This window comes from Chelonoidis abingdonii, chromosome 17, assembly GCF_003597395.2.
Source record: "Chelonoidis abingdonii isolate Lonesome George chromosome 17, CheloAbing_2.0, whole genome shotgun sequence".
In the NCBI taxonomy this organism is placed as follows: domain Eukaryota; kingdom Metazoa; phylum Chordata; order Testudines; family Testudinidae; genus Chelonoidis; species Chelonoidis abingdonii.
In genome coordinates, this window is record NC_133785.1 from 33,252,102 (window position 1) to 33,273,328 (window position 21,227).

Here is a 21,227-nt window from a genome sequence, read left to right on the forward strand (position 1 = left end):
TAGTGTCCCAATAGTCCCTTTGATTCCTGGAACTCTTGAGGGGCACACCACATCTCTTTCCAATTGTTGAAAGCCATAAAATCCAATTACAGAAACTTTATACGCTCTGCCATCATCCTAAATAATTACTGCATGTGAGATACAGATCATAAAGATAGTAGACAGTACACTATACATAAGAACGGCTATATTGGGTCAGACCAAAGATCCATCTAGCCAAGTATCATGTCTTCCGACAGTAGCCAATGCCAGGTGCCCCAGAGGGAATGAACAGAACAGGGAATCATCAAGTGATCCATCCCTTGTCACCCATTCCCAGCTTCTGGCAAACAGAGGCTAGAGACACCATCTCTGCCTATCTTGGCTAAAAGCCATTGATGGACTTATCCTCCATGAACTTATCTAGCTCTTTTTTGAACCCCGTTATAGTCTTGGCCTTCACAACATCCTCTGGCAAGGCGTTCCACAGGTTGACTGTGTATTGTGTGAAAAAATACTTCCTTTTGTTTGTTTTAAATCTGCAGCTTATTAATTTCATTTGGGGACCCCTAGTCCTTGTGTTATGAGGAGTAAATAACACCTCCTTATTTGCTTTCTCCACACCAGTCATGATTTTATAGACCTCTATCATATCCCTCCTTAGTCATCTCTTTTCCAAGCTGAAAAGTCCCAGTCTTCTTAATCTCTCCTCTTATAGCAACCATTCCATACCCCTAATCATTTTCCAAGTCCAATATATCTCTTTTGAGATGGGACAACCACATCTGCACACATTATTCAAGATGTGAGTATACCATGGATTTATATAGAGGCAATACTGTATTTTCTGTCTTATTATCTATCCCTTTCTTAATGATTCCCAACATTTTGTTCACTTTTTTAACTGCCATTGAACACTGAGTGGATGTTTTCAGAGAACTATCCTGAATGACTCCAAGATCTCATTCTTGAGTGGTAACAGCTAATTTATACCCCATCATTTTATATGTATAGTTGGGATGATGTTTTCCTATGTGCATTACTTTGTATTTGTCAACATTGAATTTCATCTGCCATTTTCTTCTCCAGTCACTCGCTTATGAGAGATCCTTTTGTAGCTCTCTGCAGTCTGCCTGAAACTTAACTATCTTGAGTAGTTTTGTATCACCTGAAAATTTTGCCACCTCACTGCTTACCCCTTTTCCAAGATCATTTATGAATATGTTGAATAGGATGGTTCCCAGTACAGACCCCTGAGGGACACCACTATTTACCCCTCTCCATTCTGAAAACAGACCATTTATTCCTATCCTTTGTTTTCTATCTTACTGACCCATGACAGGACCTTCCCTCTTATCCCATGACTGCTTACTTTGCTTAAGAGCCTTTGGTGAGAGACCTTGTCAAAGGCTTTCTGAAAATCTAAGTACATTATATCCACTGGATCCCCCTCGCCCACATGCTTGTTGACCCCCTCAAAGAATTCTAGTAGATTGGTGAGGCATGATTTCCCTTTACAAAAGGCATATTGACTCTTCCCCCCAAAATTATGTTCATCTGTGTGTCTGACAATTTTGTTCTTCACTATAGTTCTTTACTATAGTTTCAACCAGTTTGCCTGGTACTGAAGTCAGGCTTACCAGCCTGTAATTGCCAGGATCACCTCTGGAGCCCTTTTTAAAAATTGGTGTCACATTAGGTATCCTCCAGTCATTTAGTACAGAAGCTGATTTAAATGATAGGTTACAGGCTACAGTTAGTAGTTCTGCAATTTCACGTTTGAGTTCCTTCAGAACTCTTGGGTGAATACCATCTGGTCCTGGTGGCTTATTACTATTTAATTTATCAATCTGTTCCAAAGCTTCCTCTAATTGTCATTAGAGGAATCTGGGACAGTTCCTCAGAGTTGTCACCTAAAAAGAATGGCTCGGGTTTGGGAAAACAAAATAGTGTGTATGGAGAACACAAACGTCAATTACTGCATGTGAGGTATGGATCACAAAGATGATAGATGGTACACTATACAAAAAAGTGTGAATGGAAGATATAATTACCGATCGACTTACTCCAGGTTAACACAGACATCAGCAAGATGAGAATCTGGCCCATAACTTGATACGCTATAACCAATAGATCATATATGCAATCTAAAAATGGTTAGGGAGATAGTGAGTTGTGATTACTGCTCTTGATTGGCTAAGAATTGCACACATCCAATTATTATTGTTACCCCATCTTTTCCAACCCCCCTCCCAGCCTGCTTGTTTGTTTCATCCACCTGTTAGTCTTGTCTTTTGGATTATAAGCATTTTGGGGCAAGGCGTGGCAGCTACTATATGATAATCTGGTACAATAAGACCCCAAGATGGTTGGACTCCAGGCACTGTCACAATATAAAATAATAAATAATACATTGAAAATCTGCTAGGTGAAAGCAGGATGTAAAACTGAATACCAGCAAAGAATAAATAACTTTGTGTGTTGCCCTGAGGTAAAGGCATATGGCAAGCACAGTGGGGTCGAGGTCTGTGACTGGAACGTCTAGGCACTACAATAATTCAAATAATAAATAAGACATCGACAATGTTCCCCTACCAAGCTAGGTCCATACCCATGTGTTGAAATATTGTACAAAAGACAGATCATGGTCTAATTACAGAACTCATGATGGTAGCTTCCCAAAGTAGCATGAGTGAGCCATTAGAAATGCTAATTAACACTGCTAGCAAAACTGGGTTAAAGAATGAAGTGTTTGGAGGTTCTCCAATGAGCAAATCATCTCACATTCTTGCCTTTGCAAAATTAAAAGACACTAGTAGAAGATGACAAACACACACACATCCCCGCACCTCTGGGGGAGCGGGAGTAGGGATGGAGCAACCTCTGCATTCCCAGGTGCAAGGAGTGCAGTTCTGCACAGTTCTTTTGAAGGCCACACAAGGGGAGTAAAGGGGTTTTTACATCCTCTGCACTGCTGTAAATGTAAGGGCCAGGGCCATACTTAGCTGCAGAAATATGGGTAAGGCACAAGGTCCAAGGCATAGTACTTAATACATCAGGACAATAATATTTTACTATTAGACGTTCCTAACAATAACCTACTTTTTAAAGTTAAGAGGGAAGCTACCAGATCTGAGAACAGCTTTCCAATGTCCAAGATTGTCTCATTAACTTTACAGCTCCAGTACACAGAATGCAGCTCCAAAAAGCTGGTAGTTATTTATCATATCACAAAAGACAAATATAGAGAGGTTACTCAGCACTACACAGCATGTTGTTCTGTCTTCAGTTAGGACCCTTCTAGGCCTGGCCCATGTCATCTTTTGTAGGTTTAATTCCTTGGATTTTTGTAAGCAATATGTCAATATTGCATCTTCTTAGGACATCCACTGCCCCAGACAAGCAAATCACAAGAGCACAAATCAGTGTATAGTTGTCATAAACAGATAGTTAAGAGTTAAGAAGCTCAGTGAATCTGGCTGACACCTGACCAGAGGACCAATGGGGGGACAAGATACTTTCAAATCTTGGTGGAAGGAAGTCTTTGTTTGTGCTGTTTGTTTTGTTCTTTGTTCACTTTTGGGGCTAAGAGGGACCAGATGTGCAACCCAGATTTCTCCATCATTTCTATAGCTCTCCCGTGGTCTTCTTGGCTTGTTCTTCTGCATCCAGTCTTGCCTGTTCCTGTTTAATGGCTTCCTTGGAACTCATTGTTTCTGCTTTTTTATGCTGGCCACTTTACCTCTGCAGCTTACTGACTGCTTGGTTAACAGAGATTTTCAAACTAGCTATGCCCGAGAGCTAGAAAGAAAAAAAAAACAATTCACTTGCAAATGCCTTTTGCTGTCTGTTTGCTCCCAGCTTGAAGCCACTTCTTAACAAAGACCCTTGTTAAAAAACTTAACACCACTGCCCTCAGCCTGGTATTTGAGCAGCCAGAAAGGAGAGAAAAAAAAACTCACTGGCTTGGTTTTAGAAATCCCACCGCTGTACGCCATGTCAAGGTATTTTTCCCACTTTGATCTTTAGCGTCCAGAAAGTAGGGACCTGCATGTACCCTTCTAAGCTTAATTCCTAGCTTAGATCTGATAGCGCTGCCACCAACCAGAAATTCCAGTGTCTGGTACACTCCCTGTCCCCCAAAACCTTCCCTGGGGGACCCAAGACCCAAACCCCTTGGGTCTTAAAACAAGGAGAAATAAACCATTCCCCCTCCTTCCCCCTCCCAGACTTTCCCCTCCCTGGGTTACCCTGAGAGACTACACTGATCCAAACTCCTTGGATCTTAAAACAGAGAGGAATTAACCTTCCCCCCCCCTCCTTTCCCCCCACCAATCCCTGGTGAGTTCAGACCCAATCCCCTTGGGTCTTAAACAAGGGAAAAAATCAATCAGGTTCTTAAAAAAGAAAGCTTTTAATTAAAGAAGGAAAAAGTAAAAATTATCTCTGTAAAATCAGGATGGAAAATGTTTACAGGGTATTCAGATTCATATAGCCTAGAGGGACTCCCTCACCCCTAGCCTGATATTCCAAGTTACAGCAAACAGAGGTAAAACTCCTTCCAGCAAAATACACATTTGCAAGTTAAGAAAACAAACATAAGACTAATCCTCCTTTTCTAGCTAGTACTTACTATTTTGAACATGAGAGACTGTTTCAGAAAGATTGGAGAAATCCGAGTTGCACGTCGGGTCCCTCTTAGCCCCAAGAGCGAACAAAGAACAAAACAAACAGCACAAACAAAGACTTCCTTCCACCAAGATTTGAAAGTATCTTGTCCCCCCATTGGTCTTCTGGTCAGGTGTCAGCCAGGTTCACTGAGCTTCTTAACGCTTAACTATCTGTTTATGACAATAGTCCTGTCTGGTAACATCTTAGCTGTTCACATTGCCCAGTCCACAATTGTTTATGCCATTTATTGCATGGCTCCTACACACACAGCATCAATTCTGTTTTGCATGCAAGCAGGGGTAACTTTATATTGCTCTATATTGCCACTCTTAACTTTGTAGCTGACAGTTTACGTATTTGCAGACACAGACTTAGGATGATATTAAAAGGTAAATTGTACCTGTAGCCAGCATATCGAGTTCTGGACCAGATTCTGATCTTCTTTATGTCTGTGTTAACCTGAGTAAGTTGATTAGTTTCAGGGCACTTAGTTCATATTTACACCAATGTAAACAAGATTAAAATCTGATCCCATGTCTTTTTTGTTTGCGTTAAGATAAATTATCACGTGATATTGGCAATTACTTTTGTGATCACTTGACCTTTACTGCTTGATGTGCGTTAAGAGGTTAGACGGTGGTGAGCATATTGTACTGTGAATGCCAGGGTACATGGTTTCTGCTTTTTTCTGGTTCTCTAGTATAGCACCAGTATGGATTCTGATTGGCTTGAATACAATTACTAATAATTTTCCATATACAGCTTCAAACCTGCTCCTATCAACATCAATAACAAAAATCCCATTGGATTAGGTCACTGATTCTGAACATTCTGCAAGGTAAGCAAGGAAATATTACATTCATATTTTTACTGAGGAAACAGACACTTTTCCTCCAGTAAAAGAGGAGGCTAGGCCCAACATTTTTACAAAGATGTCATAAATACCAAAAATGTCATAAATACCAGAATTGGAGCCACCCCAGATTAGTACAATTTTTGAAGATTTGGACCTAAATTACGTCCTTAAGGCTTCCCAAGTAAGTGGCAGAGCCAGGATTAAAACTAAAGTCTCTTGCTCACAACCATAGCTCAAGTCATTGTAAGATGCTGCCTTTCTTTTATGAAACAAGCTCAGAGAACTCCTAGGTCCTTGTTTGATGTGAGTTTCTATAAGATTACTTTGGCGTAGTGGTTTTTTTCTTAGTATTTATGGGCAAACTCTTCAAGATGATTTTTGATTCGTGTAAGATCTGCTGCTGCCACAATAAAGAAAACTATGGGTCGCTTAGTATTTAGTAGGTGTACGTCTGCCCTAAAGTCCTGTTTTTTAACATTTATATAATTTAATGGTCTGATGCATTTCTGTTACAGTACAAAATAACATGTGAAACACTGCCAATAGAAAAAAAAGTGGAAGAAACTACTAGACACTTTCTTGGCATACTGCCTGGAGAAAGCCAACCACAACTTCACTGATACAAGCCAAGCCAGCTCATGCTTATACAACTATCTTTCCCTCTCTGAATAGGCCTATTTTTTTTTAATTAACATCTTTGCAAATGTCAACCTTGTTACAGTATGTCTATGTTTCTAGCCTGCATCTTTATATTCTACAAAATCCATGTAGGACCAACTTGGCGGCCTGAACGTTTAACAAATTATTCTATGTGGGCTAAAAGGTGTAATATCCAGGTGAAGGTAACCTGAAATTTTTGTGTTTATTTTTAACTTCAAGGTCTAACTAGTGTATATTCCATTTAGATTTAATGCTAATTAAGGTTCTTTGCTGAATTGAAATATAATCTTTTTTACATAATAAAACAATGAGAGATCATTTTCTATATTTGTGACACTGATGTGAATATTTAATTTATTTGCATTCTTAAGACTCAGCTATGCTTTGTTGATACCTTAGTGTCTTGCCAAATCTTAATGTCTACTTCCTACTTCTGTAGAAGTGAGTCAGTATTGTCAATCAGATGATCAACGGACTATCACTGGCACTCAGCTAACTCTTTAAATCACAACCTGTCCAGTCTAATCCTCAGGCCAATTCAACAGCCATACAACTAGTATGTATGCTAGAGTCTAAAATAGCCAATGTGGAATTGTTCTCATTGTATTTTATTAAATTCAAACCAAACTAAGTACTCAGAGAACATTGATTGCTTCTTCCTAAAGTTATATACTATGCATGTTTTCATACATACTTTGTATAACATAATTTTCTTGAAAATGAAATATATTTATACAAGGATCTGCAGAAGACAGTATTACCTAAAGAGAATTATATTGTATTGGAGCTATGTCAGTTTACACCAAATGAAGACTTTGTCCTTTAAGTCTTAGTCAAGAGGAAGGAAAAACTCCACGCACACACCCGACCTATTTCATTTAAAAGTATATTCTCCAATACATACCTTACTAAGACATAATTATATGCATTCAAGCATTTGGGTTAATGTGACAAGGGAGACAACAGTCCATGTACCTGTGCAATATGTTACGTACAATGTTATATCCATAGTAAAATTTAATATATCCTATGTGTGCCCTTCAGCCACTATTTCACAGAAAATAAAGCCACAGTCACTTACAAATCCTGTCACATAAAATGGTTTGCAATTTGTTTGCAATTTTTAACCTTCTGCCAAGTCATCTATAGGTTACCAAAATGATTAATTATAGAACTATATATTGCAGTGAAATTAAAATTTAAACTTTGTGTTTGCATGTATAATGTGCAAAAGTTTATCTGAAAACATTGGAACATAAAAACGGCCATATTGGGTCAGACCAAAGGTCCATCTATCCCAGATTCCTGTCTTCTGACAGTGGTCAATGCCAGGGGCTTCAGAGGGAATGAATAGAACAGGGAATCATCAAGTGATCCATCCCCTGTCACCCATTCCCAGATTCTTGCAAAGACTTACAATGTTTAAGAAAGTTTCAGAAAAAAAGGGCTACTGTACTTGATAAATTCACCTTTCAATGACTCATGCTGGAAATCCATAGTGTTTCATTACTGAATTAACCTTGGTATTAGAAACAGATACTTTCAGTATTTATCCATTCAGTTAAATTCAAGTTTATTAGGCTAAATCCACTAAATCAGAATTTGTTTTTTTAACACTGTATGTACTTGTATTTAATGGATACTCTTGCATTCATCGAGTACAAAAGACACAAGACAGAGAGGAATCTGTCTATTTTAATTACCCTTGCCTATACCAAAGTAGTTCTACTATTGAGTTTTTAATTGTTCAGAATGTCTCTTAAATTCAGTATCAGACTAATATCCATGTAATCCCACAAAATGAGAAAATGTATGCTGAACCTGTTATTGACTACAGCCATTTTTGCCATGACTCAAAATTCCATATACAGAAATATTAAGTTACTGAAATTGTACATTGGTTCATCTGCATCATTTTTATTAATCCTTATTTGGCTGAATGTTTTCATCTTACTTACACCGTGACTAACAAACACATTTCTAATATTATAAATTGGAAGATCTTAGGGACTATAGCTGAATACATTAAAATCAGTCTGTTTTCTAGTTAACATATTTCCATCCCTTTTATGTACAAACCTATTGCATTCAGTAAGCTGATTGAAAATTCATAGCCTTATAAAAACATTATCCTGGTATCATGTTCTGACAGTAGAAAACGTCCAAAATCTCTGTTTCCTCTAAAGGACTCTCCCTAGCTGGTACTTTCCAGGTGCAGAGCAATCTGAATCAGAGGTGAACACCATGTCAAATTCCACTCATCTGTCAATGTACTGGATTATTTCTTGAGAGACTGAAATTGGCTGCCTGGGATCAGAACATCATCAATCTTACTCGTGCAGGGTGCGGAGTAGCTGCCTGAGAAAGGCTCACAAGAGGAAAATCTCTGAGGTTCCTAAGCAGGTGATGAGGCAGCTGTAAAACCTTCACTGTATCTGTATCACAGCTCTGAGTGAAAGATTTGTCATTTTCCACATTTCCCCAATACTTGGTATGCATTCAGTGTCTGACTGTTCTTGCTTCATAAAAGAAGTGATTTTTCAAGCTTAGGCAAATGTAGCAAAGCTCTGGATCTGCCAGGCTCTCATTTTTTCTCATAATGTTGCTTGTTTCAACAGATTTTACAAAATGAGATTACATTTTCCTTTTTACCTATTTATGCAAGTATTTTGTTTGTTTGTTTATTTAGCCAGGGGACAGTCTCAGCTCACCAATGGTGATTTCACTGTTGTGTTTTAATGGACATTTCTCTGTGTATTCCAGAAAAGAACATTCAAAACGGGATGTATTCCTTAACTTTGAAACACTCACTACTAAAGCCAACATAAAACACATAATAGTTGTTCATTAGATAAAGCCTGTGAGTCGAATTTTTAGAACCATTCCCCTCCAGGCTATGATTATACTTATTTTATGTTACATTATTGAGAGAAGGCAAGAAGATGTCCAAAAAAACCCAAAAAACAACCCTATCACTTTTGGGCAGTGAAAACAATTGGAAAAAAAAACATTTCAGCACATTAGACCTGCTAAAGATTAAGGGCAATTTTATTCAAATGTGCCTAAGTGATTTAGGAGGCTAAGCCCTATGACTTTTGGAAATGTTAGCCTTATCCTAATTCTGCTTTGATCTACCTGCTTCTACAGATTAAATAATGTGTAATCACCAGCTAATAGTCTCTGTTTCATCTCTAATTCTCTTGGGAAGAACTTTCATTCCTTTCCTTGGGTTCAGAGTATGTGAAATTACAACATGAGGCTCTCTCATTTCTAACTTATTGGTAATAATGAGCTTTAATATGCCATTTCTTCAACACTTTGCATATGATATGTGGTTCACAAAGTAATTACACCAAATTAACACCAACACTTTCTGTTTGAAGAATGTCAAAGTAAAGAAAATATTTATACAGAGTCTCTGATATGTCAGTGAAAATCAGTTGACTTTTCCGTTCCATACACAAAGAAACTATAACCTGCTTTCAGTAACACTCATCCAGCCCCACCGAAACCCAGGCCTGAATTCTACTCAGAATTGCACCTTTGCAACCTCAGGGCTAGTCATCAGTAAGATTAAAACTTCTACGCCAAATTCTGCTCTCATCTAGACCCAGCCCACCCCACTGACCTTAGGAAGAGTGAAAAGGCTCAGCTATTATCAGAAGTTGGCTCATATCACTGCAAGTGTACAGTCTGTGCCCAGATTGGCACAGATACAGCAAATAAAGTTACATAAAGCTCTGCCACCAGGATTTCTTCTGGGGGACAAAACTTATTCAGTTATTACACCAAAAAATGAATGAATACATAAATAAATAAACAGAGAAATTAAATTCTTATCTAAAATAGGTTTCCCGTGATCAGCCTCCTGAGTTGAGAAGTTGTTGGAAAAGGATGTTAACAGGAGGCATATTTCAATACCAAACAGGCATACATTAGGCTGATCAGAAAGATACTCTGAGACACATAGACAAACAACTCAATAACAAAATGGGACTTTTATGATTATTCAACCATTTATCAAGGCAGACAAGTGCACGGATAGAGTGCCTGTCATCTTACAACATCCTGTAGCTGATTGGTCCTACCTGGTCTGTGCAGGTGATGCTGCTGGAAAGTGTGATGAAGAGACCCCTGACAGAGCAGCAATGCACAGGCACTTATCCACAAATACAGGACCCAAGACATTGCAGAGACCATTGCCATTCTCTAAATGAAATATTAGACAGGCATTATTATATATAGCCTTAGAGCACACACAGTATTTAGCAGTGATTACAACAGTATTTTTACCTTTATAAAGTCTTTGTTTCTTTCCTCTCCCACCCTCTGATCCCCACCCCCCCTTGCAGGCTGCAGTGGTTATATGACAAAGGTCGTGTCAAAAACAAGGAAAGTTGAGGTAAAGAGATGTCAGCATGGGAGACTTGGTAACTTTAATAATTCAGTGGCACAAATGAAACTATAATGATCCAAGTACTTGAAGAAAAACAACATAAATAGAAGCCAGGGAAATATTCCCACTCTGTTCTGTAATTTAACTTACCGGGAGGGGGGGGGAGGGCGGGGAACTACAATACTATCCAAAAAAATGAGCTCCTCAGACAGTATCAAAACTACTTTAAATACATTTCGGATAGTCATACAACATTATCAGCTATCCGAGATGCTTTTTAAGCATCCTCCTTCCCCAAGACTTCAAGGCAAATACCTACCCAGTAGGAAACAGATTATTGTTTTTGACTTCTGTGCACATTAATTTTTAATTGCAATGAATGCTGTCTGCTAAACAAAGTAATTGTTTCTCAGAATTGTGTTCTAATCCCCAGATAAAATCAGCTTCCTTTTGTTTGGCTTACGCTCATAAAGAACAATAGTAAGGGCAGACTGAGTTTTATATGTAGCAAATAGGAGGTTTGATCTTTTCATAGGGTAGAGTGTGTCAAAATTTAAAGACAGACTCTTGCGGAAAAAGAATGGTGTACTTCTTTCTCTGTCTCCCAGTGCTGGCACACTTGGCTACTTGATATATTGTATGTGGGTGAATATTTCCATACATTTATTACTATACTAATTGATTAAATTTTCTCAGACTTGGTGACTTTAACAGCTCCTTCTCAATACCTGCAAGGATTGTAGAATTTGCAAGGCTCAGCTACGCTACATATTGTCCAGTTCCTTTAATAACACCTTCTGCTGCATTTCATATTGCCAATTAATCAAACTTCAGGCATTCTCCTTATTCAGCCAATAACATGATGCCACTTTCTATCTAATAATCCAATCAGTAGAACATCATGTTCACTGAGGATGGAAGACTTTAAAGCTAAAAATCTTCTCTTCACACTGAACATTCTATGCATTTAGGAAAGATCGAGGCAACCAATGTAAAATCCAAAAGATGAACTATCAGCAGGATTTCTTTATTGGGGAAATATACACTATTCAAAATAATAGAGATGCTTAAGAGTCAATAAAATATATTCACAGATCATTTTTGTTATTTTAATCAATAAGCATGGTATTTGAGAATTGTTTTAAAGACTAATGGATGAAAAAAACCCAAATAAACCCAAGTATAATTAACTGCAAAATAGCAAAACATTATTTTCCTCACCATGAGGCTGTTTGCTTCCCTGTTCATATGCACTATTCAGCATACAATTAGTTTTCCTTCCCACTGTTTACTTTTGTATACTTTCCCTCCTGTATTTTTGGATTGAGTAATAGTGCAACATGGATTCAACTCCCTCCAAACAGATAGCTCACAATAGACCTCCCATGTCTTCAGAAATTAATGCTTTTCTTAGTCATTTCTGGTGCTCCCATGCTTTCGTACAATGACATGAAAGGGAAAGGTGACTCTAACATGCATTGATATTTCAAGCATAAAGTGCTCTTATTTAACCTGAACTTTAAAATCTGAGCCAAACAGTGAAGCAAAGCCAAACTTCTACAGTCTCCCAATAACTCCTATTTATTTTTTTAAAATGTTTCCAGGGATCATATTCTTAACCACACTGAATAGATGACTTTGAAATCCCTCCCATCCCATTTTCACTCTTAGCCTGCTACATCTTTTCTATCCTTCTTCAAACTAGGTTATTTTAATTAACTTTGTTATGCCCCAACATTCCTTCCTTGCTAGCATTTCATTTCTTCATGTACTTGTTAGTCAGCTCACTACAACTGCTGTCAAGCACACTGTTTTTAGGCAAAGAGAGCCTCTTGCTAATATAAACACACACACACACACACACACACACACACACACACACACACACACACACACACACACACACACACACACACACACCAGTGAGTATTCCTCCAGTTATTATCAGATGAGTTCAAGATCTGCTTTCTAAATCTTAAATCCTAGAGAAGCTCCTTACCTGAGTAATCCAACCAAGAGCAGAGTACTCTATTAGTGTTCATTTGAAAGATCTAACACTTTTTAAAATCCATCTGTACCACAATAAGGGATTTTAAATAATCTTCATCAGGATTAAAAAAAAAATTTCTGTTTTTCGTTGCCAATCCTATTCCCAGAGTAAAGAAGACATCAGAGCTCTCAGACTGTGTTGTCAGAAAAGTGACCAAGGTTTGAGGGGTGGAAACCTTGTCATTTTCACCTTTAAATCATCTCCTAACGTCACCTTCTGTTTGATGAGACCTTTGAAGTGATCTTGAGATAATTTGCAGCTTCCAGTGTACTTAAAGATGAGGATCAGTTTATGTTTAATGACAGAGCAGCCTCACTACAGCACATTCAATGCAGAGTAAAGCAGCTGTATGTACAAAGCAGGATTGCTATACAATGCTGTAAGTACCGGTAGTCTATTTCAATACATCCCTGCTCTGTAAAGTATCACATGTCTTAAAGTGACATTACCTCTATTACAAGCTACAATGAACTGCTATACTAGCCCACGATCTGTTAACAACTGGAGTAGCGTTTAAATGCCAGCACATCTGATATTTTTTACATTATACATAAAGAAAGAAAAACTCCTTTTCACCACAAGGAGGGCATGTTTGAAAAGAAAAGAATGGGCAGAAAAGTGTGACACAAGCGGGCTACCAGTTTATGTGGAAAGACAAAACACTTTACTTGCAGTAGCCAATGGAAAATTAGAGACCCTTTAATTGCATTTACTGACCCTTTACTCTCAGGGCTCATTCTTCCACCGATTTGCTAGAAATAATCCATAAAGTCAGTCCACAGATTTAAGGAAGTCTATTTAATTTCACAAGTTAGAAAGCAACATCTATTTGCGATCATGTCTTTTCGTGGGTTGGGAGGGGGAATATAAAGGGAGGGCGGGAAGGTGAAGAGTCCTATACACTTGTATAAGCTTTCCAAAAGCTTGTCCCAATGCTCAGTAATATCTTCTCTTCTAACCCCCAATCATTTTGAAGGTACCTCAGGATGCAATGGAAAAAGAATACCCTCCACTCCTTCAACATCCTACCAAACGCTTAAGCTCTGACATGACAAATTATTTATTAGAGTCATTTATTTATTGCCCACATCTTAAGTGGTTGTTTACAGGAATGTGTTGGTTTTTCCCGTCTTGAGCTATATGTAATTATTTTTTAAACAGCATTTTATATACTCACTGCACCACTAAATACTACTCTGATAACATTAGGGTGCTGACTTAAGCCTACAAAACCCCAAGGATGTTGGAAGTTAAAGCTGAAACCTTCACTTTAAGTGCACAATGCCTAAGTAATACTGTACATACAATAATATGTAAGAACACCTTCTTTGTAACCCTATATGTTTTAATCATTTCTGGCATAAAAAAGATACTACTTCCATTGCTTACCAAATGCGTACACCAAACAACCATAATAGTTACCTGTACTATCAAACACTTCCTTTCCAAACATTCAGAGTGCACCGCTTTCCTGGAGAGTCTTATTAAGAAGGTGCTTTGTGATTACTTGACTGATTTTAATACCTCCTTTGGAGCCATTCTGTTTTATTATGTAATACATATGAAGAGACTGGCCTGACAGACTGACAGAGCCATTACATTGATCTGTGACACAATGCATCATAACCGCTCTTTATTACAGCCCCGATAAAATAACGCAGCAGGGGCGTGACTTGCACTGACAAAGAAGGGAATTCAAGAGTTTATAGTTTCAGCGCCATCCAGAATTCACCACAATGTGGGTCACTGTTGCAGAACATACAGCTGAGCTGTGCTTCATACAGAACTCAGAGTGGGCGAGGACAAACTTGCTATTATGCCAGCATTGTGGTTCCACAACTCCAGGACTCCGTGGGGACTGGTTCAGCCTCCTTAGGACTGCTCTAATTTACATGCAACTGCCTACAGCCCAGAGGGCCGTCTGGCAGCCAGGACTAGCAGAAATGCAGAGCTGTTGCAGGCATACTCTTGTCCTGTAACTGCTTCCACTCCATGGCGGAGACTGTGAGCAGATTGACACACCAAGGGAATCCCCAGCTGGCCAGATTGATTAGGGCTATGACCCCTTTGCATCAGCAGAGCCAAGAATAAGACCCATGCTATTGCTTTGAGACCCTAAACATGTTCTAGGCATAATAAGGTGAGTAAACATTAACTCTAAGCTGGTGTTTCTCCAGCCCTTGTCTTTAGAAAGTTGGTTTAATATTAAATCTCCTTTGTTGTTTTGTAGCGTGTTGGGCCAAATTCAATAGCAATGGAAACTCTGGGGTAAGGGGTAAGGGCAGTATAGTGTGCACCAGTTTGGCAGTGAGCAGTGTACAAAATAAGTGTTACTTGTACAGCATTAGATGACTCGGCTGTTCAAAAACCATGAAGCAGGCCACCAAAAATCATCAGATAGGCTTAACATTTTTTAAATGGGTTATTATGTTTGCCTATGTGTTCCAGTTACCCATGCTCCACTGCCATGAGGGCTAAAAACATATTTTCTAAGAAAAGAAAAAGAAAAGAAAGCTGAGAGTCTCACATAACCACATGACTCCAGAAACTGGGGCTTTAAGAATACCAGATATCATGAGGCTCACGATGAGTTGATGAGTTGTCAAGGCTGCTTCTAAAGAATTGTGGCACGAAAATAGCTGCCAGGAACATATAAGGAATCTGCCCTTTTCTTCTACCACTTATTTTGTCTTACACCTTCCTAGTGGTGGTTTTTCCTGCTACAATTCCTGTACTGACCCACTTCCGCTTAAAAATTAAGCTACATGGTTCACCTACAGAGTGCTGGGTCAGTGCAAGTTTCACTAGTCTTAGCGCTTACATCCATAGTATACTTTGCCCCATCATTTACAGTCCCGCTAAATTTGACCCTGAATTTTCCCAAGGATCGATTTATTATTTTCAGACAAACTTAAAAAAAAAATAGGAGTCCTCTTGTTTGGCAATATAGTGGCAATACTCACTGCAATGGACACAGAACCATTGCATTTGTTTGTTTTTCAGTAGAAAGCTAACACTGAATATTCATGCTTTTAAAAGTCTATGGTGTCTTTTAGGTACTTTCAGTAAAGGTACGTAATATTGTGCAGCTGTTCATCCTGATCTCCAGTTTAACAACGTTATTTCCCCGGACTTTCCCTAGATTTTTAATAAAACTGGAAGTGGGTCGGTGGCAGGGGTCACTCACTCCTATCACTGTCCTCACCCATTTACTCAGCTCCTGGGAGGGGTTTGGGGAGCCAGGAGCATGTGCAGGAAGACATTGCATGGAGCAGAGGAGAGGGAGGTATGTGGGAGCTATAAGAAGACTGGGGCATGGGGAGGCCAGGAAGGGTGGAGCATCTCTGGGGAAATGGATCTGTGGAAATTGCTCCAAAGAGAGGATCTACAGGTGATAGGAGCAGTCACTGAGGATGGTGGGTTCTTGGGCAGCAAGAGTTGTGGGGAGCGGATGCTGCAGCAAGTCACTGATAAGGAGTGGTCTGGAAAAGCTGGTAGGAGAGGAGGTGCGGGGGTTAAAGTCCTTTGGGGGACAGTGTGGAGCAGCTGCTGTTGTTATTTAAGGGTGCCGGGTGTAGCTGGAGAGTTCAAAATGTTACCCCTAATGCAGGGCTCTCCTGAATCCCGAGCCGACAGCTGCTGGCTGTAGTTTTAGCTTGAGTGTCAGTATGCAGAAGTAAGGAGCCTGTTTAGCACAAGCTTTCCCCCACCACACTGCATGAGCAATACAGAGCTGGTTGTGTTTGGGGGAGGTGAAGCGGGAACATGGGAAAAGGGGAGCTGCAGGGGTGCCTGGGAAAGAGGAGGAATGTTTGAACTGCCAGGAGAAGGGGTTCAGAAGGGAATTCCCAGAGAGGAGCTCCTCTGGAGGCAGGAAGGGGTAGAGGGGTAAATGATCAGGCCACACACCTTAGCAGGTTAGGCGTTGGCAGATCAATGCAAGATACACAGTTATGTACAGTACAGTGTAGTGTAACTGTCACCCTGCCAAGTGCTGCTAACTCACAGCACAACGAGGCTAATGCCACCACAACTTCTAACAGCTGCCGCTGTAGCACAGGACAAGCTCTTCAGAAACAGGGGACATGTTGCTTTCATGAGGGGAGGGAATATTAAATAGCCTGTGCTTTTCATCTCTCCCCTGCCCTGGCTCCTGGCATCGCAGACATGAACAGAGGAGTCCTTGGCAAGTCCTGCCGTGGCATTCTCACACCTGCTTAGGTGTCTTTTCTGCCAATTCCAACTTTCAATGGACCGACAAGGCATGGGAAGGCTCTGCTTGCCTTGTTCCAGCCAGATACAGTGTCATGTTTCCCAGCTACTGACAAATGTCTCTGAGCACGTTGCCTATCCAGTTTCGATGTCAGCAGCTTCTAGGGGAGAGGGAGAAGGACCAGCCTGCAACCATGAGCCCTCAGGTCAAATTCAGGGCTGCAAATTTAGGAGCGATAATAGAAAAGAGAGAAAAATATTATCAGTGTGAATGTTGAATGGCAAACACCATAAGCGCAAGACTTACAGAAAAGTGAGCTGCCTCGCAAAAGGAATCCAGGAGAAGGAATCCAAGAGTTGCCCAGGTTTGGGGGGTCATGTCACTGAGCAGGTGAAATGGCAGCTCCAGCCAGAGAGGCGGGCAGGAGGGATCTAATCCCTACTGAGGGATGGGATAAACACCTCTGAGACAGGCAAGGATAGGTGTCTTTGCTGTTCTCTGGATGTCCCCCAGGGATGGTTTGAGACTGTTTTAAACACAGCAGGCATGTCAGGACATGTTTCCTCCTAGATTATCATATAGTGAGCCGCAGCAAATATACAGGGCTCAAAAGGCCTACAGGTTGCACAGTCAGGTCAGTCAGCCTCTAAAAGGGTAGCTGCACCCAGGGGAGGGCCAGCACCTCACAGAGGAAGGGAAGAAGGTTCCAACTAAACCGGATCCCAGCCAGTAAACCAAATCACATAGCCCAGAAACTCCACTGGAAGGAGACACTCCACAGGCTCCTCTTTTATGTGCTTCTGTCTTCCCACTTCATGTCCCTCTTCCCCAGTTGCAAGAGGGGAATTCAAAGGTGAAGATGGATGCAGGTAGCCATTTTCCAGCTGTCTTTCATAGGGTCCTGAAGTCAGGAAAGGTTGGTGGGGAGGGTTAGGGAAAGTGCAGCCCACAGGCAGTAGAAGGTGGAAGACCCCAGTACCAGGAGCTGCAAGAGAAGGCTTGGAGCATGAGAAGCCTACACCAAGGCTGAGTAAGTCCCCCTACCTGATTAACGTGGAGGGGAACTGTCGTAGCTTCCTACTCAGATTTGAACCTTAGCGTTCATAACCTGAGAAGCAAGCATGAACCCTCTAAGCTTAATTACCAGCTTAGATCTGATAGCGCTGCCACCAGCCAAAAATTTCCAGTGTTTGGCTCACTCTGGTCTCCCCAAAACCTTCCCTGGGGGACCCCCAAGACTCAGAGGCCCTGAGTCTTACCACAAAGGGAAATAACCCCCCTCCCCTTGTCTTCTTCTTTACTTCCTCCCAGGTTCCCCTCTGGGTAGTATCCTGGAAGATTACGGTACCTACTAAATCCTGAATTACAAAACAGAGAGGCATTTCCTTCCCCCTGCCCCTCTTCCCTGAGGCTGCGACAGATTCACCCTCCGTTAAATCTAAACAAAGAAGAATTTGCCTCCTTCGTTCCTTGGCGCTACCCAGAGAAAATAAAACAGTCTTAAAAAGAAAGCTTATATAAAGAAGAAAGAAAAACAATAACATAGTCTCTGTATAGGTGTGACAATACAAGGGTCAATTGCTATAAAGAAAAATGAATAAACAACCTTTATTCAAAAAGAAATAACAAATTTAAACATTCAGCAACTACACACATGTAATACAAAAACAATATAAAACACCTATATTGTTTGATACCTGTATTACAACTAGGAACAGAAACGATTAGAAGAATGAGATAGATAGATCCTTTCAGAGCCGGGACACCAGACAAAGACAACACACCCATAATACCAATTCTCCCTGAGCTTTGAAAAATCCGGTTTCCTGATTGGTCCTCTGGTCAGGTGTTTGGTTCCCTTTGTTAACCCTTTACAGGTGAAAGAAACATTAACCCTTAGCTATCTATTTATGACAGGAACTGAAGGCAAGATTGAAATATTTTAGAAAAAAACCATGCCCGTCAGCCTGTGCCATTGGGTTGAATTTCTCATAGCGCAGAGGAAGCCAATTACAGGCAGAGTTTCCTGAGAACTGTGGGAAAACTCCACCCTTCTTAAGGCTGATTAGTTGATAGCAGGGATTTCCAGCAGAAGGTCCGCATAAGAGAGCAGAGTTAAAGGTGAGGCTGGGCTGTCCCTGGCCATCATCTCACCCCCTCAAAGAGGGCCAGAGAGACGTGACCCTCAGGGAGGAGGAACTAAAGCTGAGTAGGAGGTTGGGGAGGGCAGGCTGATGTAGATGCCATACTCTCAGCTGCTTCGCGTGGGATGTTTTTCCACGGATGTGGGGGAGGGAGTCCCTGATTTCCCCCTCACAGGATTCCCCCTGTCGAGTGGCAGCAGGTGTGTGGGAAACAGGAGCCTATTCCCCATACACCTCAGAAATCAGGAGGGTTTGTGGGTGGGGTATTCAAGGATAGTTTGGGCTGCTGGGAGCCAACGGGGACCAGGATATTGGCAGGAGTCAGGCGTACTGGAGAAAGGGCAGGAATCACTGATGGAGCAAGTCTGTCCCTCATCTCATTAGTTTTCTTCTCTACCAGGCCCTGGCCCTGTCTGTTCCCCACCCTAGCAGCTGCTGGCACCCGTGCCTCAGTGAGAGCTCCATACTGGCCTGGCACCAGAGAGCGAGCAGGAAGAAAGGAGCAAAGCCTGTCTGCTACAGCAGCCCCAGTGAAGCCATGGCCACTGACCCCCCGTCCACAGCCCCATTGAATATGCAAGATCTCAGATGGGATGCAGGCAGGCATCTCAGGGCTGCCAAAGATCAGAGCATCACAAGAGCGGGAGATGCCCAATACTCAGCTCCTCTGAGTTGACGGCAGCGCTAGGTTTCCTCAGGCTGATAGCAGAAGCCGGACAGTTCCAAAAGCAAATTATAAAGAGGGGCCTTCTAGATAAATAACTATTTAATTCACTCACTTCTTCCTCTTGTTTTACCATCTAAGTAAGGAGGGCAGCCAGATGATAAAGGCCTGAACTCCATGTGATAATTGCATGTGCAGTTACACAAATTATTGCTTTGTACGTGCATTTCTGTTAATTTCATGTGCAGAGCAGGCTGACAAAAGCACCCACACAAGGTCCTCTGGCCTCCACTTTCTGAAAGTTAGGGCCCACGTATAGATTTAAATCAACAGGGGAGGGATTCAAGGACCAAAATATGGAGGGAGGAGAGGGGATTCTGGAGCATAACCAATTCAAATGCAAGGCCCAAAAATATCACACATCTCCTTATAACTCAGTAACACATAACCTACACAGTGATGTCATTTCCAAGAACACCCACATTGTATGTTAATGCTGTTTGTGCAAAGAAGTTTGACTCATTTTCTTTTTAAAAAGTGTGCATCTTTAATTTGCTAGCAGTTTACTTTTCCAGATAGGGTAACCAGATGTCCTGATTTTATAGGGACAGTCCTGATATCTGGGGCTTTTTCCTACATAGGTGCTTATTACCCTTCCACCCTCTGTCCCGATTTTTCACACTTGCTATCCAGTCACCCTAACTGGAGACAACGACTGCATTTTAATTAGCGTGTTAAAGTTTCCTCTGGAAAGTATGCACAGCCTCAAACATTTGAAGACAGAAATCTGCACTCTGTGAAAGATATTTCTGTTTGCCCATGTTTATGTATCTATTTATACTTAAGAGGGAATGTAATTGGCTTACTCCTTTAGAAATGCACAAGTCCCTGGTGCCTGGTCTGGCTTAAAAATCACATTATCATGACTTTACTAGCCAAGTTTGTCTAAGATGTCCTCTTCAGTAAATTTCTAAATATCCCTTTCAGGCATGTGGGTATTGCCTGAAATCCATTCTTGCGAGCTCTGTTTTCATTTGTGTTTCCAAGAGTAACAAACTGACCACCCACAGACAGACCAGAGATAGTTAAATCCTCTTATCCAGAATATCCTTTCATACCGATTTTTAGTAGGAAAGAAATCCCACATGTGTGTCGTGCTCTGCTTGCCTTGTGCCCCTGCTTATCCATTTGTTTTATTCCTCCATTCTTTCTGGGTCCTAGTTCTCTGGGAGTTTGCATTTAGTGTAGCCTTGTCATGAGTATTTGCCTGTTCATCAGAAAAGGCCACTCCCCTCCCTTACCCTCATAGTACTGTGAATTCAGATGCCAGGAAACTGCTGAGAAGTCACATCAGCCTCCTTCATTTACTCCAATGACTGAGCTTTTGGGGAAAGTTCAACTTTCTCTTCTCCTCCCCTGCAGTATTGTGGGTTCTGAGATGAGGTATACAGTGCCAAAGCAAAAAGTGCATGTGCACCCTCTCTTCCTAGCCCACTCTGCCATGGTTGTAGGAAGCAATGTCTGCCCCCACTTTTGCTTGCTAGAGGGAAAGGCTTGTGGTCTGCATGCTGGCCACTACGAATAGGGACACAAT

At 40.9% G+C, this 21,227-nt stretch overlaps 1 protein-coding gene across 1 annotated transcript in view; it reads right to left on the reverse strand.

Annotated features, from left to right (window-relative positions):
• The window catches only part of TAFA1 (TAFA chemokine like family member 1), a 348,490-nt gene extending 335,503 nt beyond the window's left edge, over positions 1-12,987 (reverse strand). The window contains exons 1-2 of the mRNA XM_075073150.1: positions 12,562-12,987; positions 10,255-10,375 (exon numbers count right to left, since the gene is read on the reverse strand). Coding sequence (XP_074929251.1) covers positions 10,255-10,372 — 118 coding nt within the window. The 5' untranslated portion in view covers positions 10,373-10,375; positions 12,562-12,987. The remainder of the gene's footprint in view (positions 1-10,254; positions 10,376-12,561) is intronic.
• Between the last annotated feature and the right edge of the window lie 8,240 nt (positions 12,988-21,227).